The following is a 27,967-nucleotide window of genomic DNA, read 5'->3' as shown; positions in this document are numbered from 1 at the left end:
ATGAGATCACTGTAGGTTTATGTATAAAACTGGGGGGAAAAAAAGTCACTGAAATGATTGCAAAGTGGCAGAGTTCCTTAATCTGAAATATTTTTTTTCTGTTTTTAAATGAAAAAGAAAGTTATTACTTGTGCTGAACAGACAGGGAAGAAAAGTGGTGCTTGAACACATGGCATTTAAAGTATTTGTTGGTGGATGGAACCATCTTGGACTAGTGGTTTTCACCTAGTGTTTATGGAAGACCAGTGCCTTTCAGGGGAAGCAATAGGACAGGTGAATTACACTGAAGCACCAAAGATAGTATTAGGTTAATAAATTCAAACACCTATGTCTCTCTGAAAAGTTTTCAGAAGTAGTGACCAATGCTTCCAAACCTTCTGCTGATGTTGTCATCTACATGAGACAAGTTGTTTTCTCTGTCTTTATATGGATTGATTTATTTCAATTTTTTTTTTTTCTACTTTGGCCTAATCTCCTAAGCATTAATATGCCAACTAGCTTTACTTATGTAACATTACTAATCCATGATTTACTGCATAAAAATATCTTGAGGTGTGTTTTGCTCATGAAAGTTATAAGGCTGCATGTAAGAGGATCTTTGACAAAACCTGACAATTATTTCTGTTTTCCATATTAATAGTGAAGCTGCCCCAGTTCTGTTCAATTGAAACTTAAATGAAATGTGTTTAGCGAAACCAGTTGTTTACCCACAGCACACAATCCCTTTGCATTTTTGTCAACCATTAGATCAAATCACATAAGCGTTTGTATCCACATTGCATCAGCAATTAACGTGCTAAAAAAAATAGTCAGATGACATTGTAGAGGTGCATTGCATGGTTTTTCCCTTACCACTTTCAGTCTGTGCTTCCTTTCTTATGTTACAGTTCAGATTCACAATTAATTTCATTTGACATGAGTTCACTGCAGTTAGACAAATTAGCAAGTAGTTGGCTGTACTGATTTTCCAGTCTTCTAAAATGTACTTGCCTTCAAATTATATTTGTGTCTTCATTAAAAAAATGTTATATATTTAATTATTATTGCATTTATGCACTGATAATGACTGTTGCAATTTTCGTTCTGAAAATATCTTAATCTGTACCTACTGTTTTGATCTGCTTTCCTATACTCTGACTACTAATTTACAAGCCATTAAACTATTTTGAACACCTTGAAAAAAGCACAAGCTACTCTTTGCATATCTCTCAAATGAGCTGCCTTTTAAATTTATTTTTAATGTGAGTTTGTGATTCTGTTGTTTTGCTGAGTATTGGGTGATTTGCCCAATAAAAATTACTAACTTTGCAAGAAGGGTGCATTTTTCATCTTTATCTGTATTGGATGAAATAAAACTACTCATGATTTGCACTTGAAGGTCAGGCGTTACCCAAACTCCTTGAAAAAGCCTGTTATTTAACCAAAATGCTTTAGTTCACCACTGTAATTGATCAGGAATTGGGGATCACATATTCTGAGCAATAAGGAGACAGAGTGCCTCTCTTATTGTAATGGAAAAAATTATAGATTGGTAGATATGCCAGTCTTTTGAAGGAATACATGATTACATAGTTGCCACACTAGAAATCAAGTGCACCTCTTGTATTTAGAGGTAGATAGAAAGTGGGGAGGAAGGACTTGAAGAAAAAGAATAGTTTTTTCAGTTTTTAGATTAGTTTTTTTTCTGGTATGTTGCAATTCTAGTTAAACATCACATTAAGAAAATAAGCTTTTTAGTTTTACTTTCTAATCACCTAAAATATTGTGAATAGCTAACATAATAAATGTGTAATCTATTTAATCTTTGGATGTTGTAGATCCTACATATTTGAATTTTTCCTGAAAATAGTGTAATTTCTTTAGGACATAATTGATAAATATGCGTTTGGAGCTATGTTTCTAACTGCAGGAGATTGTAAGAGAGAAATATATTAATATCAGTAAATTCAGAAAGGAATTCCCTGATGTAAACAGATTCTGTCGTGGGATAATAATCCCAAGGCCTTTTTCAAAAAAACCTTAATATTTAAACATAACAGAATAGAACAGTTCACCTGGAAGGGTCTTATAGAGATGGAGTCCAACTGGTTGAGCACTTCAGGGCAACCAGCAGTCAGCCCATGTTGCTGAGGACCTTGTCCAAATGTCTCTTGAACACTGACAGGCTTGGGGCTTCAACCACATTGCTAAGAAGCCTTTCCCAATGTTTAACTAGTTTTATACTATAAATAAATTTCTCCTAATGTCCAGTCTGTCCGTTCCCTGACACAGCTTTGTGCTGTTCACACATGTCATGCCATTGGCTCTTAGGAGCAGAGCATGGCGACTCCCTCTGCATCCTCTCCTCAGGGAGCTGCAAGAGGGCAGTGAGGTCACCTCTCAGCCTCCTCCAGGCTGCACAGCCAGATGCACTCAGCCTCCCTCACAAGACACATCTTCCAGCCCTTTTGGTGCCTTCCTCTGGATGCTATCAAAGACTAAGATTCTTTCAGTATGGTGGAGCTGCACACAATATTCAAGGTGAGCCTGCACCAGTGCCAAATGTAATAGGAAAATCATCTCTTTTATATTCATTATATGATATGACATATTTATTACATGATATTTATTACAAAGTCATTTGCTTCTTATTAGTAGAAAGGTTTTTCCTAGTGATGCAGTTAGTAATTCACAGTTATTTGTAAGGCATCCTGACTTTGCACCCTCCTGATAACACTGGCCAATTTGGCAAGGCTTTGGTTTGAAGCAGCAGTATCCGGTACGTCTTTTGCCTTGACTCCAATTTTGTTTTTATTGTACGTGAGTTTATTTTTACATTCCTACAAAACATTTTGGTGTTTAGTGTCCTATTTTTTAACCATAGTTCACTTGTAGCAGCAGCATTGTGCAGTCATCTTGACATTTGTAATGTCAGCTCTGCAGACTTGCATTAACCTCGTTTTGCCATCATCTTGATGTACTAACCTGCATATAGACCTGCACAGAAATAATTTAACATTCATCCTAGTGTGTGTAGTAATGTCTCATTAGACTTGAGCTAACAGAATTTTGTCATCATAATTTTCTGTCATAATAACCCAGTCTTCACAGATTTAATGTGACAGTTTTTTGCCACTGTAACTAAGGCTTTGAGCAATAGTCATGTGGGGGGACTTAAGATGAAATCAATGTAATTAAAACATGGGCCCTTAACAGTCCTATATTTTAAACTGCTTGTCACATATCTTAAACAGTAATTAATCATGGTAGTGTTTAGCACTTGTTTAGCTTGTATGTTCTTCATTATCTATGAGAAATAAAGTTCAATGATGAGTGACAGGCAGAACTGCTAATGAAATGTAGGTCTCCGAATTGTCTTTGTACTCTTGCATCCATTGGACTGCTCTCCTTTATTTATTTATTTATTTTTTTTGCACAATTAATTTTGCCCGAGATGAATACAAATTTGAAATGTATGTGACAGGTTGTATTAACTAGTCTGCAACTCTTGTTTAGGAGAGCTACAGAAATACTGAAGTGAGAGAGTTGAGATTTCTTCTTTTGCTGGGGTTGAGGTAGACTAAATGTACTTTATTACACTTAAAAGAATTTGTTAAATTTTTCTTTTAGAAAATTCAACTTATATGCTCTTTTGTATGTAAGCAAACTGATACTTTCACAATTTTCTCCTAACTCCGGAGGCAAGTTACCTTTACCCAAATGAGGTCCTTCTCCTTGCTGCATGTGAACAATAATAGAGCATTGTCCACTCTGCGTAACAGATAGCAGCAGCTGTGTACCCCTTTGCTTTGCCTCCTTTCCAGACTAAACACTGTAGTTCCTTGAGTTGTTCTTTACAAAGAAAACTTGACTGCTTGAATATCTGTGATGCTAAATGCTCTCTAATTTGTCCATGGGTTTCATGGTGTAGTGTCAGAATTGGCCACGGCTGAAATGCTGACTGGAGCTCAGGGAGTACATGATGAGGTGACAGGAATACTGCTTAGGCAGCTGGAGTTTGAGTTGTGTTTCCCTACAGAACTGTGTGTTTACATTAGCAGCAAACACATTTGCTATGCAAAGTGACCTTGAGTTGTTTTTAGCAGAGCTGATGCAGCTCGCCTGCAAACCTAGGTTAATTCTCTGTCTCCTATGTATGGATTGCTGGCTCTGGTTCACAGTTAACTCGATTCTTTATTGATATTCTTTGCAATCAGCTTGGAATTTTACACTCTGTTCCTTACATATTGAATTTTTTTTTTTTAAAGTACCTGCTTCCCTTCTGAATTAAACTTGGTCTTGTTTGCAATTTGTTTTTAACTAGAGGAATTTTTGTTTAATAGTGGCAGGTAGGCACCTAGACAATGTTTTCAAGCATCTTCCAATCATCGTTCGTGTTTTTGTGCTTCACTTCTTTCTTCTTACTGATTAGGGTTTGTAATTGTTTTCAACTTTGTTGAATTGACTTCTCATAACAAATGAATTGATATGCACATATGTATTTTACCATCACCAGCACTTGTTTGTGTATGTGCACTCAGTCTCTCGGTAATATGTGAGTGAGTACACAGGAATTAGTGTTTTGCTTATTTACATGTGATGAAAGAAATAAGGTTATTATTACTTTTACTTAAGCAACTGTTCCTTGTGGAGTCTGGGCATCAGTTTCTCTCTGGCGTAGATGAGGACACTGAATACAGACTTTCTGTGTGGGCAATGCAACACTTTCCGAATTGGATGAATTCTCTGATGCCAGCGACAGAGCCTCAGGGAACGACATGGAGCTGTGTCAGGGGAGGGGCAGCTGGGGGTTAGGGAAAGGCTGTGCACCACAGGGCGGTGGGCATAGGATGGGCTGCACAGGGCTGTGGGCACGGCCCTAAACTGCACCCCAAGAGTTCAAGAAGTATTTGAATGATGTTTTCAGATACAGGGTTTGATTTTGGACGGTCCTTTATGGAGTCAGGAGTTGGACTCAATGATCACTTCATCAAGTTTGGTCCCTTCCAACATGCAGTATTTTGTGGTTTGGAGCTATTTTTCAAATGTAACTTTACTAAAAAGTTTATTGCTAAATTAGAGGACGTGGTGTGATTTGCTATCTCAACTTTAGTCCCGTGCATGGAGTTTCTTCTTGTGGATTTCTTGTGCTTGGAGTTTCTTCTTGTGGATTTCAAGAGAACAGGCTGAACAGGGGCAGTCTTATCTTGTCCTTGCATGGTTTGGACAGACAACCTTAGATGGGCCAAAAAAGCTCATGGAAAGCCGTAGCCAGGCTCATTCCCCCAGAGAATGGTCTGAGGCAGGGGCTCAATTTACAGAATCACAGAATAGCCAGGATTGGAAGTGACCTCAAGGATCATGAATCTCCAACCCCCCTGCCACATGCAGGGCCACCAACCTCCCTATTTAATACTAGACCAGGCTGCCCAGGGCCCCATCCAACCTGGCCTTGAATACCTCCAGGAATAGGGCATTCACAACTGCTCTGGGCAGCCTGTTCCAGCACCTCACCACTCTCTTTGTAAAGAATTAGATCCTCAAACACTCTGAAGGAGGATCCTATCTGTACATTATGTTGGATGCTTATAGTGTTTGGGTACACTTAACACATCTAGAAGAAGGGATAATAGTTATAAGTTGTTCTCCTTTCTGGTCATTTGAACCTCTCTGGAGAGATAAATACCGGATTTTTTTTGTAGCGTAACTGAGTAATTCTATTTCTTTATTACTTCAACTCCTACCATATATATAAGTAGTACATATTAGTATATATATGTCTATATATTTGTAATTCAAACCCCTTTCTCTTCTTTGTACTCTTAATATTAGTTTTTATATAATTCATTGTCCTTTCTTACATTTTCCTTTTGAGGATTCAGTGCATCTCACGAGTACTCTGATTCAACTGGCTTCTGTTTAGACTGATTTCACTTCTGCTGTGGTAGAAGTTTCTGAATGTCAGAGTTTACAGGATTTGAGAATAAAGATCTACAGAGCAAAAGCATTCTGTATGGGGAAAGTGGAGGCAGAGGCAGCAAATCCAGCGATTAATGGGACCTGACCCTGAAGAGAGTTCCCATAAATGAAAAGTGCTGCTTGGTCTTTAGAATGATAGAATAACTTGAGTTTAATTGAAGCTTTGTAAAAGAGAATGATTTCTACTGTTTTCCTGAATATTGCTTTTATTAAACTAGTAAAAAATGTGCCCAGCCCTTTTTTGTTCTAGATAGTCTCCAAAAAGGGGATAAACCATATTCCACAGAGATACAGCATGAAGGAGATGGATTGGAAAGAGCACAAATACAGTAACGAATTAGTATGCTGGTCCATATATTAAAGTATCGTCTCAAACAGAAGTGTTGCATGAAATAGAAATACATGGACTTAAACAGTGGGTGTTTTTTTAACAGCTATTTGCATATGAGAGGCCTTTGCCTTCCTTGTTATATTACTACTAAATTTCAAGTTATACATTAGTTAATGTCTGCTAATCTAAAAAACAAAACCTATTGCTTCCTTCAGAATTTAGAGCAAAGGATTTTTTTATTTTTTGTCTTTTATTTTCTGGTCTGCAGATCAAATAAGCATATGGAGAAAAGAAAAACATTGCAACCTGTACTAACAGTCTCTACAGTGTATTTTTGTTTGTATGTTTGTTTGAAGTAAAAATAGGTTGAGAAATGAAAGTAAGAAATTCTGCTTTGGTTACTCATGTTAGGAAGATTTTCTTTTTTCTTTTTTTCTTGCTGCATACACGGGAAAATCAGAAGTCCCATGTTTACTTCTGTTGTGATAAAGCTGTTGATTTTTTTTCTCTCTGTTGTTGACATGCAAGTGGTATTTTTTCATGACAGGAAGTGAATAATAAAAAGACTCAGAGCCAATATACCACCAGGGCAAAACCACATGCTGTGCATTAGTGCTTAAAAGATTCCCATCCCACTTCTCCCTTTGCATCAGTCCCATAGTCCCTAGAGCTAAGCACTTCCCACACAGATTGATGTGATAGATTTCCAAATACTGGCAAGAACACAGAAGAGACTGTGTTGTGAGCTTAATGGTTGAATTGAGTGACAGACTTGTATTACTTTATTTTTTTTGGGTCAGCTTTGGCAAGGATTTGAAAACATGATAGAATAAAGGTTGAAATGTTTTCTGAAATTATAATCAAAATATCATGTCTTAGATTTATGCTGTAAGCACTGTGCCTGATGTTGAATTGGCAAACAACATTTGCTGGTGGGATGTCTGAAAAGTCATAAGAGATTTGTAAATCAGTTCCATGTGGCGTGCTACCTATTTGTTATTTTCTTCTTTTATCTCTTAACAGGAAAGGATATGTAGTTAGAGGATATAAATGGCAGTATAATGTGTTGGGGTTTGTTTTTTTTTCTTTTCATTTATATTACACTAAATTGCACTGAGATGGAAGATGAGTTAATCTGTGGAGGGTGTTAACATGAAATTCTTATTTGATTTATGTTTAACTGGGGACCTTTCCTCCCATATAAGTTATTCCGACAACTGTAATATCTTAATATTTCTTGAATCAGACCCCAGATTTCCAATTTCTATCCAATGTCTACTAAATCCATCCTCCTAAATAGTCCCTGGTCAGGCGGTTTATTGTTAGGCTTTGTTTTCAAATTGTTACTGGGTTCTTCTGAATTGTCTCCAGTTTTGAATTCCTGTCATGCTCTCGCTATTAGAAAGGAATTATTTTCGACTTTATCAACATATGGGTTTTGAAAGGACTTCTCAAGCAGCAAAATAAACAGCCTCTCTAAGTGTTAATGGACAGCAGAAAATCACCCTAATCATTACTGCAGAGCAGATGATTTTCTTTCATTTAACCCATAACTGGTTGTGAAAGAGGAAGACGACATTAAAATAGAGTTGCAGCTGTTTTTTTTTTTTTTTTTTTTTTTTTTTTTTTTTTTTTTTTTAAAGTATGCTTCTTTATTGTTCCAGATTTTCTAGATTGACCACCCTCTCTCTGGCTTTGAGGTTTGCTCTCCACAGCTGTAGCCCAGGCATTGCAATCTCAGAGTACTCAGCAGTAGTATGACAACACCATACAAGAAGGAATGGTATGATGAGCAGCCTCTGATCCCAGCATTGATTGGGCACACAGAAATTATCTGACAGAGATCTACAGCGAGGCTGTGGATTGCTTTCTATTTTTGAAGACAGGTTGAGCTTTTAATACCAGTTCAGGCAAAAAACCAACAGCTACAACTGTTTACAAGGAAAGTTGGTCTGTCAAAATTGTAAACTCAGTTCCAGGTTATACATGCATTATAAGTGTATGCTGTGTTGGCCAGCGGGGACTGGCAGATGCATATCAAACATCTGTTCAGTAGAGTTGAAGTTTCTGTATATAAACCAGTGTTGAAAGTGGTCTTTAATTTTTAAGAGCTTCTCAATTTTGTGTAACAACCCTCTCCTCAAACAAAGAAACAAAGAAGCAAACAAAAAAAAACACCAAAAAACAAAAAGCTCAACTGAAAAAAACAGAAGGTTTGAATACTAACTTTTGCTATCCCCAAACAAATCTGTGGCCCAACAAATCTTTACTTTTTTCCCATTCAGTGATGAAGTTTCAGTAGCAAGAGGGGAATATTCCTGGGCTGAAAATTTCTGCATGGTCAGCTGGGTCTCTCTTGAGCTGATCTATGCTCCTAGCAAGAAGGGAAGTAAAACTGGGTTTCCTGCGTGCGAGGGATTGTTTAGCACGTCAGCTATTGTAAGTATTGTCACCACCCACTTCTTTGAGCCATATTTTAGAAGAAAGTATCAATTAATGTTTCTTGCAAAGCCTGGTCTGATGTTCTCTGGTGGTCTCAAATACAGCATCAGAGAAAATGAATACTTCCTGTGATTTCAGTGGGCCACAACTGCAGTTAAGTATGAGGCAGACTGCAGAGCTCTGTCAAGGATAAGGCCCTCTAGTCATATTCAGAAACAGAGCTTTAGGTACCTGGAAGGTTTTGAATAGAAATCTGTCACCTTGACAGACTGAATTGGATAGGAGTCAGGAGGATCACAGTTCCAGCACTAGGGATCTACTCTGGAGATGGCTTTCGCTTTTGGTCATTGAGTACATACATTCCTGGGACTCAGTTATTATCAGTATGTGTTACTAATGGTGACTGTGAATATTTTAGAAGAACTTCTGCGCAATAAGCAGTTCCTTTCCTGAGTTTGCTTGGTTCAGTTCTCCCTGAAATAATCAGAATGCTGCTGCTGTCAGAGAGTGCTCTGCTTCGCTCCAGATTATTTTCTACATCAGTTCATGACTTGCAGTTTCTGTGGACTACAAATTAATCCTTAGGAGTCTGTTGACATGTACTGTACATCCAGGTTCTCCAGGGTATTAATTTGACTATTGATATAGAAAATACCAGTGGCCATAAAGGTATGTTACGCAATTCATTTTCGTGTTTATTTTTCTGTATAATCCAGGATTTTACTTACAAATGTGTAATCACCATTAGAACACTTTAGGCTTCAAAGCAGAGTGATGTATTGGCAATTTATTTTTAAGGATGATTTTTTAAAGAATAATGAGCAAATTAAGTGTGTTCTTTCAAATGACTTTTCAAATGAAGCACTGAATTAATAATGATTCCTTATGGCCATATATACTGTACAAAGTATATATATATGTATATATATATATATATATATATATATATATATACACACACAGTAGAAAGTAGCCATATAAAAGTCTGGGCTTGAGTCTAGAGCTGCAGTCCCATTCTAAAGTGGATGCTTGTTTTTGCTTTTCCATAAAAATTAAGGAGGCCTTGGGTTGATGCAGGGGAAGGGGCAAGCCCAGGTCCCACCTTTTTGGGATATGCAGCTTTTGGGATTTGTAAATTAAAGAATGTTTCCGTACGCTCCCCTATTTCTTCTGCAACTCATTCCTGGGCTGTGTCTAGCAGCAGTACTGCGTGGTTTTGTTGGGAGTGGAAAGGTCAAATGTAAGTCAGTAGTATTTTTTCTCTCCAAGCTGGTACAGACTTATCGCAACCTGTGTTTGTATTTACACAGTTTGGGAACAAAATTGTTTCCTTTCTTTTTTTTTTTTTTTTTTCTTTTTTTTTCTTTCTCCCTCTGCTCAGCAGAGTGGTTGGAATCCCATAAGTCTGAGCTGGGACAGAGTGGCTGAACGCCAGAAAGCTGCCTCCCCTGTCCTAAACAGGGATCCTTCAGGCCGGGATGGAGAGTGGGTCAGTGGCTGTGGAGGGGGAAATCTCCTATACAGGAGACTCAAGGCAGCTGGGCAAAGTGATCAAGAAATATCTTCACTCTGTTGCATTAAACACTCTTTGGAAACATTTAATTTAAACCCATTACACATGCCACCCTAGAAGCAGAGCCTTATATGTAGAGTGCATGGGCTGTCCTATTATGGGAAATCAACTTCGTTTTGAAGGAAGCACGGAGCATTGCTTCTGCGCAAGTCCTGGAATTTGAAACATGTAGGGGCCTCCAAAGAGCAGGGCACGAGTTACGGTGCCGGCTGGGTGGCAGCGAGGATCCCCGGCTCGCCCTGCCCGGCGCGGACCCTGCTGGCTGCATCCCACCGAGGCTCCCGCTGTGTGCTGCCCTGCGAACTTGCCGGGGTTTAGGTGGGAACACACACGGCTGTCAATCTGCAGGGACGAGCCTCATTCGAAAGCGACTGAAGCAGCAAAGTGGGAGTATACTTTGCCAAGAAGCGTTTTACTGTTGTTTTCTTTTCCTCTGTTTTGTGGAGAGATTTCATGTCTGCTCACGTGCTTTGGTATGAGGAAGTGGAAGATGATTGTAAGTACAAACAGCCTGATGTGATTGATCACAGTGTTCACTCTGACAGAGCGGTGTCCTACGCAACCCACTAACTGCATGCATTTTTAAATGTTTACTTTCAGAGCCTGAAGGAGAGCACTGGGAGGGGGAAAATAAAGAGAATTTCTTGGTCTCTGTCAGGGGGGTAAATCCCCCAATATAATAATTCATTATTATATAAAAGAAGTATTCCAAAAATAGTGCTCAATTCTCCTCAGCATACAAATAATACATTTCTTCCTGAGGTTTTCCACTTGCTGAAGAGTGGGGTTAAGAAAAGCTATTTAGAAAATAGATCAATATAGCTAAAAAAATAGTGTCATTGGGCTAACAGTTTGGCAACACATCAAAGGTGTAATCAGCTGCTTTGAACTTTAATGTCATACGCCATTTCCCTGCCTCATGCTAACTTAGGCTGTAAGGGATCTCTCTTGTCACCAAGCTGTCTGGTGGCAGCCGAGTGAGGGAGTGGCAGCTGAGCTCTCCCATGCACTTTCCAGAAAAGAGCAGGTGTGTTTTCCAGAGGTGTGCTGGTTTCTTAGTTTAAAGCTATCCTTTATGTGCATCAGGAGAAAAATTGAGGATGCCAGGAATAAAGAGAACGAAGAGAGCCTAGAGGAGAAGAATGAGAGAGGGTATTAAAATCTATCTACCGCATGCCCAGACTATCTTTCTTCTCCCTCCCCAGTCCAGGCTTCCCAAAACAGATTGTGCTGAAAAAAATCCAAACTGTCAATACTGTCCAGACTTAATCCGCAGTCTCCTCCCTCTGCCTTATAATCTATTTTCGCTCTTTCACTTTCAGAGTAGTAATAGAATTCCTGCTTCTCTTTTATTTTTTTGAGGCCAAGGAATATGTACATGCTATCATTTTCCCCCATAGCATATGACGAGCTGTATGCCCCCTCCCTTCTGATGGAGCTTCCTGGAAATAGCAGTAGATTTTGTGTCTTTGAAGCTAAAAACAGAAAATGCCAATGTGCAGGTATGATCTTACACCGCAGTTTGTGTTCCCCTTTTCAAGATGACATCAAATTGCATTTTCTTGGTGAGAATTGCTGTAAATAAGTCTTAAGTCAGTTTTTGCTTCTAAGAAAAGCTCAGCAGTGGTTGGACTCTTCTTGTTGGATACAGTCTGACAGTTCAAGAAGAGATAGAATTCTGAATTCAGCATCGCTGTGTATTAAATAATAAGGCTTCTCATTATTCTGAAAATACCCTGTACTCACAAGGTGGGCTTGAGAATAAGCAATGTTATGGGAATTTCTTAAAGGATTTTACTCCTTATGGGCAAGAGAGCACACTCTAGAACCAGCCTTTTAATCTGTCATCTTTTGAGAGGAACGAGGAGAATTTGTTACCTTCCTTTTTTCATGAACTCTCTCTTCAAGACAGTCACAACATCAGCCCAACTGCTCAGTCTCGAGGAGGAGAGGGGGCAGCGAGGGAACTAGGTGGGTGCTCATTAAGTAAGGCTGAAAGATCTTTGCTGCTTCGCACAAAAGTTAAAATTGCACTCTAAAGATGTAGTAGGTAAAAGATAGAAAAAAAATAGCTGCGTTAGTGCTTTTGAAAAATATGAATAGCAAACCAGATTTGCATCTAGCAGATGAATAGCATTCATGACAAGAGCTATTAAATCACTTGCTAAGTCGTGTCACATAACTACATTTGTATCTAAAATGAAAGGGAGGTGTCCTAGCGCTTCTTGGGAATTATTTAGCTGAATAAATTTCCTCACCTTTATCCTGACTCTTTTAAAGGGCAAGACATTTTTCTCAATAAAATTCGGTATCATGTTGTGAAGGTTTTTTATAGTTGCATTTCAATTAAAAAAGGAAAGCCCTTATCTGCACTGTGTTACAAATGCGTCCAAAATAATCCTCTCCAGTTTTCCCACAGCCTTTAACTTAGGATGGGCCACTTCTCCCATCTGTTCCCTGTGCTTGATTTGCTTCTTTCTTGGTATTGGACAAAAACTTGTTGCTTTTAGAGCTGAGAGCAGTCACTTATATCTCTGCTTTGCTTTTTTAAATCCATCCTTTTTCTTCTTTTAAAGTCTTCTCTCAAACTCTGTCTGCCTCTGCCCTTTTCTCGTCTCTCTCCCCACGCTGTAGCAGTAAAGGCAGGTTCTCTGTCTCCTGCTTTCTCTTACTTCTGATAAGAATGACCTTTCACAAACGTTCACCACCTTGAGCTTCGTTTCTTTCTTGAGTCCTTCCATGAACTGAATGGTTCAGCCTGAGTTGAGAATGCTTCGTGCCATCTTTTCTACAGATTCATTGACAATGACCCCCAAAGAATAAAGCAGCAGAGAAATGAGATATTGTCAATTTCACTTGGTTTTAATTAAGATGAGATTACTGTAAACTTTATCTCAGAAGCCACCCTCCCTGGGGTATTCAGTATTGTATGTGATATTTCTTTCTCTGGAAGATACAAACCTCTTTTTGTGTCCTTAGCCTGAAATGGAACCAAACTCTTCACACAGGCATCCTCTTTCACAAAGTGGTGGCTAAAAATAGAGTTAATAATCAAACCAGGGCCAGTGCAGAAAAGAGATGAAACCTGCCTGAAATGTAGTGACTACAAGGGCTCTTGCAGTTATGGTGTTACTATAGCAAGGGTCCATCTAGATTTGGGTTTTAGCTCAGGTCAGCGGTATGCTTCTGAAGTAAATTATCCAGTGTCTCTGCTTACCACTGTGTACTGGTAGCTGTCCCAGAGTGCACAGGCAGCATCTTTTTAGGAGGAAGCCAAAATAGAAGATGCTCTCTGAGAGCTCGGCCAATGGACGCCAACTTCAGAATGATGTTGTGAGGCACTCACACCCCAGGTTGGTGCTAGCTTGTCAGCACCAGTTGCTTCACCCTGCTGAGACTCTTTCTGTTGGGCCATGCAATATGCCAGGGCTAGAGATAACTCAGTGAGATGGGAAGAGGATGGCTGCAAATCTCCTCAGATAATGTATTGAGGAAAGTACTGCTGGTGAAACCTCTTTACAGCCTGTGCTGTCCTGGCTTCTCAGACCTAAAGTCATCGGTTTGTCCCTGGTCCCCAGCATCACTGCTGACCCCACCTCACTCCAGGGCAGCATGATGCAAGTGAAAATGAAAGTCCTGTGAAAATGTGTCTTTTTGCTACGTTGTTTTTAGAATACGTTTTTAGAATTACGTTGTTAGTGGAATACATTTTACTGTATAGTTGCTGATCACATAAAATTAGTTACAACTGAAAAAGTAAAATATTTGAGAAAATAAACAAACACAAAGCACGTTAACCCTTAACTAATACTGTGAAATTATCTGAGCCTGAGATTTGTCCAAAGGGGTAAACTTTTTTATATGATCACCCAAGGGATGGGATTAAGCTCATCTATCTTTGTCATGGATTACTGATAGACAAAATCACATTCAACTGGATTGTGAACCGAGCAGCCATGATTTGAAAAAAACTGACATTTTCAATTAAATGTTACCCAAAAACTTAATCATCATTTAGGAGGATAACCACTGTACTGTGGTATAGCTAACCACTGAAAGGACTCCTCCATAAATTTAGCAGAACTCCATAGCATCACAGAGCTGTTGAAGAGAACACACTTGTGATAATACTGGATCACTGGCAGGGAGGTAGAACAGCATGGGGAATTTTAAATAATTTTGCCTTATCAAAGCCTGAGCTTTGTGGAAAAAAGAAATGATGGTTAGCAGACTGTGGCTTTGCAGAGAGACTTGCCAGCTGGGCTGCACCAGAGAACGTGCTTGTTCATCTTCCCAGGAAAACATGTGGAGCAGATAAGATGTTTGTTTTGGTTTGCGGTACTCATTGCAGATACTACAAAGTCTTGTACTCTGTGCTTCTTGCTGTATCTCGTTTGCAACAGATTGGAAAAGATTTTAATGATGTGTTTGGAAGGACAGATAGTCTGAATTTTAAGAAAGTCATATTCTTCCTTTGTTCTGATTGCGAGTTCTGTTTAATCTATGGGAATTATTTAGAGCATGAAGCTTATTTCTAGGAGGTTTCCTGGTGCTTTCTTCCTTGGTTTTGTAAATAATCTAAATCTGTAAGATTAATATTTCATCATTTGCTTGCAGTCTTTCATTCCTAAAGGGAAAATGTTGCTTGCAAATGCTGCAAGTGTGTGTAGAAGAAAGTCAGATTCGTGCAAAAGGATATGTCCTTATAATTTTGGATATATAGTTTCATCAATATATGTTACATGACAACAATTAAGATAGCACATTTTTTAAAGGATGATTATCTTAACAGATAAATTAGAATAATTCTAGTCATAAAAATGATAGGTGTGAAAGTTTCTTCATAGAAAAAAATGCATAAATATTCTAGTCCTTAGGGTGGTTTTGTTTTCTGCAGTATTTTTGTATGATACATGCCAATGGCTTGGAGTTTCCTTTTAAAAAACAAACAAAATAAACAAAGACTAATATATGTTGCCTGTAGCTTGAAATTCTGCAGTGTAGAGGTACATAGAGATACGACCTAAATGAACACCCTAATGAGGAACCTATTTTTCTTACCCTGCCTTTTCTAAAAGATCTCGGGAGACCCCTAAGGACCCATGGGACAAGAGCCCTCTGAGTCAAAGTTCCAGCTAGACTCATCAAATTCCCTGTGCCTGCTGCTTTGGACCATATAATTTCTCTTGCTGTTGGTAAGGCTTGGGAAAGTAATCTTAAAAAGAAGGCAGGCCAGTATTTCCTTGAAGCATACACTGGATGAGATATGTGGCACTGTCCTGATGGAAGACACCAAGTACATGTTTCCTGCACAGTGTGGAGGCTGCCATCCCATGTGAGATGTCAGGGCTGACAGCGTGTGACTGTGGGTCCATGGTGCTCGCCTGGGGCCTTGCCACATCTAAAATGGGCGCCCGCCACCTTTGGCTGAGTGTCTGTGTGCACACACACTTGTAAGGGAAATTAGCCACGCATAACGCTTTTAATTTTGTGTAGTGCAGGGAATTGGAGGAATTTAAAGGGTGATTGGAATTTGACATTTCTGCCTCTTTATTCTGAAAGATACTTTGATTAAAGTGCTGGAAGGCTCAGCTAATGGAGGCGTTGCTGCTATTTCAGATATACTGGGTATGTGATTTGAAGGCAAGCCAAATCACAATGAGATGGAATAATGATGTCCTTGGTTTATTTTTTTCCTTGGCACATTCAGGTTTTGATTGGATTCTGAGCGAGGCAACAGTTTTTTCTCCCAGAAAGCTTTACCAGTCCTTGGGGGCTTGCAGCCTGCTATTAAAGTATAGGCCTTTTCTTGTGAAGGTCATGGGTTGCAGTCACAGGAGATGAGGAGAAAAACTGATGGGATGGGGGGAGGGAAAGGAGAGGAAAAAAGGAATATTTCCTAACTGGACCTACTCAGATACAAGATTCTTACATTTCTCTAATAAACATTCCTACAGCAACAAGACCTGTGATTATGTTGAACCCGGTAGCTGATGGCATATGCTTCAAATGACCTGTGGAAAACTCCAGGGTTTCCATCTGTCCTACCTCCAACCCCATTCCACATCTTGCAATTCACATGCGTTTCAGTAGTTTATGTTTTTCTCACGTATAAAAAAAAAAATTCCATGTTCCTTATAAAAGACTGTTCATTAATTCTTTTCTCACTGAACAAAGCTCACAGCTTCCCAGCTCTTGCTGAGTTGTTGGTAAAATTACTATTTTTTTCTAATTCCACTCAAACTTTATTTATTTATTTATTTATTTATTTATTTTAAGATTGGTAACATCATAGAGTCAGGGTATTTTGAGGTGTTAGAGTACACCTCATGAAGTGTCTGGACAGTGGACACAGTAAATAATCTGATAGGATCCAGGGGACAATCTGTCATAAATCAGTTATGCTGATGCCAGGAATAACTGAAAAGTATGCCCATCTTCTCAATATGGGAGAAAATACTGCTAGATGTACAGCTGTTCTGTCTGTGGCATTCCTAGGTTTACAAAGTGAGCCAGCTCCCCAGCTTTTCCAGGCTGTCTTACCTAACCAAAGCTGATCATTTCACAAGGGAAACATGAAGATGTCTGTTCAGGGTGAGAATTGAGAAGGAAGGCAGCACTCCTTGCTGCAGGGACCACGGTGAGATGATCTCAGGGGCAGTGATCCTGCCCAGCTTGAAAGAAGCTCCTTAAATCTGCCCAACACAGTATTTTTTTATTCATTTCACGTGATTTGCTGTCAACTTCCTATTATGTGATTTAGTACATGTTTAAGGCTTATTCTCTGCCCCACCCTTCAAAATCCTGCAAATTATGCTGAAAATAGAAATTGATACATTTTTACACCAAATTCTAAAGCCACCATTTGTAAATGCTTGGTGGACTGATGGTTACTCACTCTCAAAAAATGTAGAAGATCCAGATTAAAGTGTTTGCTCTGCTTATGCTCTGTTTACAGAAGAGAAAGCTTCAGTTGCATTGGACGTTGAGTGGAAACCAAAGGTGAAGCCAAGTTACTTTTCATGAAAAGGGATTCTTGTTTTCTCGCCAGCATGCGAACAATTCCTTTTATAGTAGTCTGTAAGGGACAAGCGTGTTACAGAGTTGATTCTGTCCTTTCTGTTCTTTGTAATAATTAAAAAGCTCCAACAGAATAAGGATGGACACATAATACTATGAAATAAGTGGTGAACTACACAAGCAGTTGTCTCATGTAGAATGTATAACACTTAATGGGAACAGAAGATTTATCGAGATAGGAAATAATCTTGAATCTGATTTTTAAATATTTTTCTTAAATTGTTTTAAATTTAATGATACCTGCAACCTTACAACTGAATGATGCAGGGTGGCTCTGTGATACTGATATGCTTTTAAAAATTGTTTTTATCAGTCCCCTCATCTTTCTGTAGAGCACTGGCTTTGTACTTCGTATCACCTTACTCTGTTTGGAGTAAAAGATATCCCCAGTGAAATGGCATTTCCTACCTGATTGATGAAAACTTTAGGGACCGTCAGTTGGGCCACATTTTTGCCGTGGGAAAATAAGTGAGTTTACATAGTCTCTCTTTACGTCCTGTCAGAAAGATGACAAGTAGATTGAGAATCAATCCCCAAATCCTTGTATTTTTAGCACAATGACTACCACAATATGGTTTTTCAACTGTTAGAGCTAATATCTGTAACTGGAAGCATGTTATGCTTTGGAACCAACTGAATGTTCACTGTTTTGTCTTGTAAGGATAAACTGGTCTTGTTAGGGTAGAGCTGCTGAATTGTGGATCATGAACTCTTTCTACTGATGCTGTTTTTGGCTCTCTTTATTTCTTCTTTAGATTTCCCTTTTCTCTGGGCTATGCATATCCTTTGCTTTACTGCTTTTGTTTCTTTAAATAAATGTTTTCCTCCTCCAAGACGACTTGCTAGTTTTTGCATATTATCTTAAGCTGACTTAACAATCATTTTGTCAAATCTTCCCAGCTGCTGCTACTGCTGAATTGATTCGTTTTTTTCTTACGACATATTTTAGGCAAATGTGAAGAAGAGTTTACTTGACCAGTAATCCTCCCTTTAACTGAAGAAAGGACATAGTTTGAACGATGTGGTCTGGCATATTTTTCCCTAAATTTGCCTATTGTAGGCAGAAAGGTTTTTTGACTCTTGCCTGGAAATTTCTCATCTAGAAAGTGAAAAATATCCTGGCCATAAATAGTAGCCAAGGGATTCAGTTTCTCCTGGTGCAATAAGTCAGCCTTTAGAGGTTTTTTTCACCGATGAGAAGCTCTTAGGAGTAGTTACAGCTGTCTTGGAATGCCTCCAGAAACTATTGCTCAGCCTATAAACTGATGAAATTTCACAGAGTCACAGCCCAGCTGAGGCTGGAAGGCCCCTCTGGAGATCATCTAGCCCAAATTCCCTGCTTAGAGTAGGGTCAGTGAGGGCAGATTGCTCAGGGCTGTCAACTCAGGTTTTAAATATCTCTGAGGATGGAGACTCCACAATCTCTCTGGACAGCCTGTTCCGGGGAATGATCACACTCACAGGGATGTTTTGGTATTTTTTTGTGTCTAAATAGAATATCCCGTGTTTCAATTTATGCCCGTTTATCATCCTGTCAGTGGGCACCAAGAAGAATAGTTTGGCTCTGCCTTTTCCAACTCTTTCCAATCTGCTAAGATCCCCCTGAGCTTTCTCTTCTCCAGGTTGAACAGTCTCAACTCTCTTAGCCGTTTCTTGTAGGGGAGATGCTTCCACCTGTTTCATTTCAGCTGAAAATGATCCTTCCCTCGATGCCTTCCAGTATGCCCACATCTCTCTTACACTGGGCAGCCCAGCCCTTCTCAGCACAGGAAGCATCTCACCAGAGCTGACCAAAGGGGAAGGATCACCTTCCTCCAGCTGGCAATACTGTGCTTAATGTAACCCAGAGCACTGCTGGCCTTTGCTGCAAAGGTACAGCTGGCTTATGTCCAGCTTGGTTGGTTGAAAAAAGTTTTTCTGTCCACCTTGCTGGCCATTTGCCTAATCTATATTTTGTAAAAATGTGGTTATTATTGTGAAGACTCACTGGCAGTTTACTCTTGAGAGCAATGATGCTTACAAAGCCTGACACACATTTAGTTTAAATAAGTATAAACACTGAGAGTTCAATTCTTGTATCTTGAATTAAAACCAACAAACAAACAGAAAACAAAAACAGAAAAAAAAACCCAACAAATTTTATTTTAAAAAATAAATAAAAATAAGCCCCTTAAAATGTTTCTTGCCTTTCGAAGTTGAGCACTTCACCAATGCACTTACCTAATGCAGTTTCTCAAACAGAAGAACTGTGGTTAACTTTGCAGATTAAACCTTTAGATGTAGATACATTGTTTGTAGATACATTGTTTGTTGCATTTGTTTCCTTATCTTGTTATAATCTTCTGTTACATTCTTAACTTCTGATTATTCCTGATTATTTTAAAGTTAAAAGAAATTAAAAATGTAGCAAGGAATTCAAAAATCTTCTGTGGCAGCCAAGTGGGATGCCTCCCACTTGGGAACCAATCAAAAAACTTCAGCAGTCTTGACTCAGAAAATCTTAAGATCTATTTCTATACAGCAGCTTTTTATAAGAGAGAGGGAAAAAGGAAAATACACTGATTCCAGGATTCCTTAAGTTGATTCGACCTTATTCAAAGTTATATTCTGTTTCAATTTTACAGCAAATGAATTTGCCTAATCTCTATTGTTATTTTATGTGATTTTATTGTAATCCTTTGTATTCTAATTTGCATCCTCTGGAGGCTATTTCTTGGTCTACAGCTATATCCATGGCTGCAGCCATTCATGAGAAATTGCTTTCAGAAATCCTGCATGTTTTTCTCATGCAGAAACAGCACAAAACTCTGGGATAACAGCCTGAGGCATTTTCCTAACAAACACCAGAGATTATTTTATGTTTGTTTGCTTATAATGATGTATTTCTACAGTAACAATCCCTGTATTATTTTTTTCTGGGGGGAGGGAGGGTGAACGCATTCCCAGGGAGTTACTGTACCTGATTTCAGAATATACTAACAATTTCCATTGTACTGTATGTTTTATACTATCTAGAGAATACAGTTTGAAGTAAAAATGAATGTGTCACAGTGTGCTGTTTAGATATGTAGCATAGTTAATGTATATATAAGCATTACTTGAATATTAATTGCTTATATGCTGTGCAAAGTCCTGAGGTCAGAAAGGGATTCTAAATTTGTAATCATTATAGCCAAAACTTGGTGTGTTTCCGTAGATGAATACTGAAGTTAGGTTGGCAGAAGACAGCAAGAACATATTTCCAAAATGAAGAGTGAAGTTGCCATTGCTGTGGCTCAGTCTGAATTTACAGCTGGATCAATCAATGATATTTCTGGAAGGAGAGTCCTAGGGATGAATTTATGAAGCTTCAAGCATTCTGTATGACGGCGGTCGCACTTACTAGCTGTTAACATAATTGTGAGAAGATCTAGTTATTCTGAAGGGCATCACTGGGTTCTTGGTATTGTGATAGGGAAAGAAATGGAAAGAAGATATTTTAATAATTACAGCATTAACTCAGTGAAAAGATGCATGCATTGTGGAAAGTCTTTCAAAATTGATGTTTGTGAGGAAGGAAAAAGGCAAATAACATCACTTTGGTTTATGTTGTTGTATAGCCATGATTCAAATAAATTCATAATCTAACAGTAACATAATCTATGTGGATTGAATGATTCAATCATTATAATTAATATTGATATAACAATTGAAAGTACTATTTGTGGGAAATCGTATGCACACTTCAATTAAGCTGTGATATAAATGCAATTTAAAATGTTACTGCAGTTTTTAAGTGTAACACTCAAGCCTGACTTCATGCTGCAAAACCTTTTTATGGTGCCTTAACTATTAACAATATCATTATCTTTGTTAACACACAAAAGTGCCAGTGCTTTTCATAGTCAGAATCACACCAGAAAATCAGTGAATCCCTTATTTTAGACAGTAATAGTTAGCATCCCTAGATTTACAAAATTATTGCAAGAACTTGTTTTGATGATGAAAATATTATGGTACATAGTGCATGCCTTTCAAAGATGGGGGCTGCTGGAGACTGATGGAAAAGCAGAAAGAAGGCAGCTGTATGAAACTACATGGGGATATGTGGAGTAAAGGTGGGGAAGCAAGCAGCCAGAAGGCAGACAGAGAGGGCTGGCAGAAGGAGTTGAGATGTGAGGAGGAGATGACAGCCGTGGAGATGTACCAGTGTATTGCATGTTTGCAAGGAACTTGCATGAGAGCAGGAGATGCAGGAACACTTAAGAGTAACAAATATGATTAGCCACTATGGTAGCTTATTTTATCTGTCTTAATTTCTTATGTGCATCTTTTTCCCTGTGTCTTCTCACCTGGCTGGCAGGTAGATTTGCAAGACCTTGCTGATGGAGTTACAACTTTCACAAAATGAGTGAGATTATAAGAATGAGCAAACGTGTTTCTAACTCAGAGGCCTTCCTAGTTCTTACCTTCCCACCATAACAGGCCTGTTTTATGGCCACTTCAGTAGGTCTGTGTGCAGTCCAAATCATCTTGTTCTCATTCTAGAATAAACCATGAAATTTGGTTGATATAGTATGGCATAAATTGTGGATTACGCATAAGCTGAGGGGGATCTAATTTATCACAGCCTAAGTTTCTGCTTAGTTTTCAGTGCTAATTGGGACATCTATATTATACATCTTTTACTCTTGCCAAGTTTATGGATAGGCATACCTTGGTATGAGCTCACTTTTTCTCACTGAAGGTCAGAGAAGAAACTGCCATAGACACCAGTACCCAGGAGGATTCCTTGGGAGGCTTTTCCAGGCAGGTAATCACTGTGCTGACATCTGGTCTCTGGGCCCACTCGATCTACGTGGGCTGGGAAGTATCCATTTTATGCACTAGAGGCTGCAGGCCATGGAGGGAATGCTGCCATGCATGCAAGGACTCAGTCTCACAGACCCACGCGCTCCTGAAACAGAGATGTATTCATTGGGACTTTGACCGAGCAAAGAGAGGAATGCTGCCATTTTCACGGAGTCCCTGTTTGCAGCAATACTCCCAGTACTGGTCCTATTAATCATTGTTTGGATAGCAGTGCTCTTGCCAAACTATGTGGCTCTGGGTCTCTCTCACTAATGTATTGTCATGGTCCTCCCTTCGCCCCTTTCCTCCCACATCCCCAGAAAAATTGGATTCAGTTTTAACATAGTTCGGATAAACGAAGTTTGGGAGCCTTTTACTGCTTAGCACAAAAAGCTAAGAAAGTTGAAGTGAGACTGATTGCCTTTCTCACTGGGTAAAGGGACTACTGGCAAATGTCTGGCTCAGACTCTTTCTTCACTCCCTTTATTGTCAGTAATTTGAAATTTTTTGAGGTAGTAATACGGATGGCTGTGGCCATTGATACTGAATTCTTCCATTCCTTTTTTTCAGAGAGCATCCTCATTACTGCTAAGAAGTGTCCCAGCAGTTACACTGCCAGGCTTGACCCCAAATCATCAGTGAGATAAGCTAATCCCTTCTCACCCTCTGAAATGATCTCACTCCCTTGCTGCTTTAGAAAGCTAACACCACAACAAAACAAAACAAAAAGCTATCCTCTCTGGAGCTGTAATCATCAAGCTACAAGCAGGAGTTACTGTGGATTTTATTTCCCTGGTATAGATAATATTGCCTCTTGATCTGTGAAAAAGGCTGTTTTCACCTATAGTACTTCGCTGTTTATCTCCAAAGAACCCAAGTCTCACACTCTATGGTGAGACTTCTTTGAGCCAAGAAAAATAAGCTAAATGCTCCCTTTAACATGGTAGGAATGTTCCTCGTCTTCCTCCTCAAAATCAGGTTTTCAGAAATTCCAGTGTCTTCAGCTGTGAGGCAGTTTTGTTTTCTGGAAAAGCTCTTCTCCCCAGATCGCTTCTTCTGATTGACCGTATACATTTATCTTTAATTCCCTCCTGAATTTCAGTTCTCTCTTATTGCTAGATACTTGAATAATGAGGAAACAGATGACAGAGAAAAATGTAGTTTTCTCCTGGGAACCAAATTCAAATCCTTCAACTGGGAGGAAAAAAAAAAAGAGTTTTAATGGTTTTAGAAAAAAACAACAACAATAATGCTTGCATTTTCTTGTTTGTTGTAACGTCTTGTAGTGTGTTTATTGTGTTTTTCTAGAGGAGGTTGAAAAGTAGGTACTGATTTTCATGTATTTCATATTTGATATGTACTGCATTTGGTGCTACAATACTATGAAATATTAATAAATGTATAAATCTTTTCCCTTGGCATTTGCTGTGAAACTTGACTGACTGTAGCTTCTCTGATTTGTTAATTCATATTCCTAAGTCAAGTACAACAATGCTGTGTTCAACGATTCTTTTTGATAATAACTTGACATCTGTCACACTGTGAAGAGTGGCTGTGATGATTTTCTCCCCTTGTCTTGCTGTTTGCAGTGAGGGTGACCAAACTGCCTGCTGTAAGTTACTATTACTTGTCTCCAATTAGGTTTTTGCATCTCCATGCTGCAATTCCTTTAAACTCAAAGGAACCCACAAGCCTACTCTTGAGAAAATGTTATAAAAATTTCCCAGTTAGAAAATAATTTTACCATTCAAAGATCGCTGTGCTTGGTATGTGTGTATAAGGATAAGTTCAGTTTCTCCACGATGGTTATTAATTGCAGTGAAAAAAAGTTATTGAAACATCACCCAGTAAGGGTTCCTCTTGCTGTTTTCATCAAGAGAGTAAGGCTCACTAGCCTTTCTAGAACAATTCAGGGCTTTTCTGCTTTGAGGAACTGGCTTTTGGAGACAGGCAATTAGCTGCACTTGCTACGTATGCCTTAATACAGATACATGTGTTTTGATCAAAAATTGAGAAACTGTTTCAAGAGCTATTTCACAAATGTGTGATAATCATTATTGCTTAAATGTACAACACAATTCAGTTTTTGTGGTTAAATCTTTGCCATTCATAGTTTCCCTGACTGTTGTTTGAATTTGCTTCAGAAATTTTTAGAGAACTCAGGTTATTCTGCACAGATTTAACATATTCTATTTACATGACATTTACCTATGTGTGTGTTTGTTTGTATGAGAGAAATGCTGAATAATAGTATGTTTTCACCCTTTTATTTACTACTATGTCCATATTTAATTACAAAGTGAGAAAATCCTAAAATCCCATCATTACAAAAAATGTAGGAACTGTTCAGATTGTGAAACTGCACTCTCCCTAGTGATAAAGTACAACTACTGTGCCAGTTAGCTATGAAAAGGCTAAGGAGGGGTGGTATCTAATTGCTGTCTTCAGCTGCCTAATAGGTAGTTACAGAGAAAATGAAGAAAAATCCTTCTCAGGGGCACACAGGGAGAGGATGAAACGTTTCCGAAAATAAAAATTTTGACACTACATAAAAAACAATTTTATTGTTTATTTTTTTCTCACTGTGAGGATCACCAGCTGAGCAGTAGGGCAGGTTGCCCAGAGGGGCTGTGGAATTGCCTCTTTCGGTTGTGTTTGGAGCTTACCTGAACACAGCCCTGTACTGCTGGACGTGATTGATGAGAGACCTGCTTCAAGCACAGTGTTGAACTAGATGGTGCCTTGCAACACATATTACTGTGTAGTTCTATGTTTGCTTTATGAAGAATGACCTAATATTTTTAACTTGCTTAGAAATATAGTTCTGAAGATTTTCTAAGGAAGCCACTGAAAATTTGGGTAGTCTTACATAAATTATCAGTTCAATATTCTTGGAAACCATTTATTTTGACTTTTTTTCCCCCTTAACCTGGAGTTTTCTTTGGTTGGTTGGGTGGTTGATTACGCATTTTCTTTGTTCCCCTGGGACTAATCTACTCATCCTGTTTTGTTCTTAACTGTAATTCAGTGAGATACTGTGCTAGCTGTTTTTTTGACATAAAAGTTCTAGATTTTAGTCTTTACAATCTTTAGAACTACTTCTCATGTCACGTATAAATAACACATATTCTAGCATAAAAATTCTTCCTATGCTTAGTAACACAAACAAGAATGAGCCTTGACATGTTTAGATTTCTGTTACCTAATGGTACTTAAAACAGAAGACTCTTTTCTTGTTGCATGATGCTTGTGCCCTAAGCTCTGCATAGCTGTCTCAATCCGTGGGCCTTGTGCAGGCCTTCCAATAATAGTTTCTACTGTGCAGAAGTAAGACAGATTTGACCTGGATTAACTGGAGCACAGACTCCTAATGAGCCAGATGGATGAACATTCCTGTTTGGCGGAGATGATAGTAACAGTGCTTGCTACAAATATGTCAGCAGTTGCCTTGGTTTTCTCCTGGAGAAAAGAAATGATTTATATCTTTTTCTAGAGTGGTTGAGTAATGACTGCTGTGAAGCATTTCCTTTATGGAAACTCATTTTATGTCATTAAGAATTTTCAAGGGGCAGTCCAAAGCTGGAACTGTGAATGAGGTTCCCTGTGTGAGCCTGACAGGGAACAACACCTGCCATCTCACCCTGATATGGGTAAAACATCCAAGCGAGAACATTGTCACTTCACTTTGGTTTTAAGTAGGTGGTCTTCAGGAATGCTGATTTAATTTTTTGTTCAAGGACGGAGGAAGAGTCTTCTGTCATGCTGTTTTGATATTAATGGAACAGAACCTTTAAACTTTGATTCTCTCATAAATTTATTATGTGCATTAGATGTTGTCTTTGCTGAAGATGATAGGTATTATCATCCTCTAATTCGAATCTGCTGATCAAAGCCTTGACTGTTTTGCCCATGAGCAGCAGGAAGATGAAATTACTTTGAAAAAAAAAAAAAATATGCAGGGATGCATGGAGGTTTTTAGTTAATTCATATGCCTTGTGTGGAAAGTGGGGAAAGGTCAGAGAAACTACTCTGAAGTATGTGTCAGGCAATAATTTGTAGAATGCAAAACTGAAGATCCCCACTGCTCAAGTGTAGAAAACCTTTGTGTGTGGATGTGCCTGTTCTTTAGGCTGCTTTGTTCTGGCAGCAAAGGAGTGCAGCCTTCTCTGGCTGTGAAACACTATCTGGGTGCTGTGTCATACACACAATGTCGACATGTTGTGTGCAGCTTAAGTAGGTGACATTCTCAGTGCAGATCTTTTATCACCTCCCCTTGTGCCATCTCATTCAACTTCAGAGAGCTTTCCCATGGGCTGGAAGTGCTTTTCACAAGGCATGTATGGGATGGGGCATCTTCTGTATGCATATCGGCTGCCCTCACACAACTCTGCTGTGACTTTGTGTTTCTGCTAGCAATTGCCTTCCAAGATGAACAAGGGAGCATTTATGAAATGGACTTACATTCATTTCAGATAGCTACAGATACATGTAAAAGTAGCGAAGTACGTTTGAAAGGAAGTGTGTGATGGGAGGGATGACATGGAAAGAGATTGGGTTCTCCTACTTCAATACTAAAAGGGAAAAAATCTGTTCCCCAGTGTAAAGATTCCTGCAAATTCGCTGGCACGCTGAACGATATATAAAGACCACGTAACTTAATAGCTGCTCTTCTAAATTCCATTTTGACCTTTCTGCTATAAAAGACAATTCCTTAGAGTCTCCAAAAGTACAGTTCATCACTCTTTGGTTTAGTGTTACAGAGCAGTATGGTAAGTAATAGACCTTATTACAGTTACTTTTTTTCTCTTTGCAAAACTATTATGCACCTCTTTGACCTATACAATAAAAACTGCAAATACAATTCAGCAAATGTTTCCAGTATTAGTTTCTGTTATTCCGAGTTACAAATAAGTGAATGTTAATCCATATGGACTGTATAAAGCCCATTTTATTTCTTTTTACTTTACTCATGCTTTGATAGGTTTTTCTCAGCTCCTCTTCATCCTATATCCTCTCTTGTTCTTTGTCCTTTTCAAAATGCATCCTAACAGACTAGAACAGAATTGCCTGTACACCATGGGATTATGTGACAAAAAGCCCTGTAAATCACCATGAGTCAACCATGTAAAATTGATAAGATATTTTCAGTTTCCTACGGCCCTGGGCAGCCTGTTAATCCATTCCTTCCACTTACAAACTTAATACCTGAAGGTGTTTTTGTTTGCTCTTTTTTCCCCTGCTTGAGCCTGTTTGTTTAAACAAGAACCTATTGCTGAGCAGTGTGTATATAAGAAGTAGGCCATTACTAAACTATGAAAGCAGGAGTCATAGACTTTTTGATTGTTAGGGGAACAAAGCAATTTGCCCTTAAGTGACCTTCTCCAAGATCATCATAGGTGTTATTGCCATAGGAAATGGGGGGAAAAAAGAAGTCTCCATATTTCTATACTCTTGCATGCATACTGTATTTCTGCTTGTGGGTGGTTACCTCTGAGGACATATAGATTGGTTTTAAAGGTGGGAGGAGGGTATTCATTGCTGTCATCATGTCTATTGCTTTTGTGTTTTCATTTTTCCTGAAGGCAAGGAGAGGGTGAATTATGTGAGAAAGTGAGATAGCACTTGAAATCAGTGTTTCAAAAGTGTCTTTTTTTTATTATTTATTTTTATTTTTATTTTTTATTTGTTTAATGGAATTACTGAATATATACAATCAGAATTGCAGCCACACGAGTAGCAGTTTTTCAGTTAAC

General features: G+C 38.7%; 1 protein-coding gene across 14 annotated transcripts in view; it reads left to right on the top strand.

Annotated features, from left to right (window-relative positions):
• The window catches only part of DMD (dystrophin), a 1,043,395-nt gene that overhangs the window by 56,177 nt on the left and 959,251 nt on the right, over positions 1 to 27,967 (top strand). Inside the window, exon 1 of one of the 14 annotated variants that reach the window (XM_052674147.1) lies at positions 10,475 to 10,800. The exons of the other annotated variants lie outside the window; for them this stretch is intronic. Within the exon in view, the coding sequence (XP_052530107.1) occupies positions 10,758 to 10,800 (43 nt within the window). The 5' untranslated portion in view covers positions 10,475 to 10,757. Of the gene's footprint in view, positions 1 to 10,474; positions 10,801 to 27,967 lie in introns of those variants that run through there. 14 annotated transcript variants of the gene reach the window in all.

Source organism: Tympanuchus pallidicinctus, unplaced genomic scaffold, assembly GCF_026119805.1.
Source record: "Tympanuchus pallidicinctus isolate F22 unplaced genomic scaffold, pur_lepc_1.0 scaffold14, whole genome shotgun sequence".
Lineage (NCBI taxonomy): Eukaryota > Metazoa > Chordata > Aves > Galliformes > Phasianidae > Tympanuchus > Tympanuchus pallidicinctus.
This window is presented reverse-complemented; position numbering and strand designations above follow the sequence as displayed.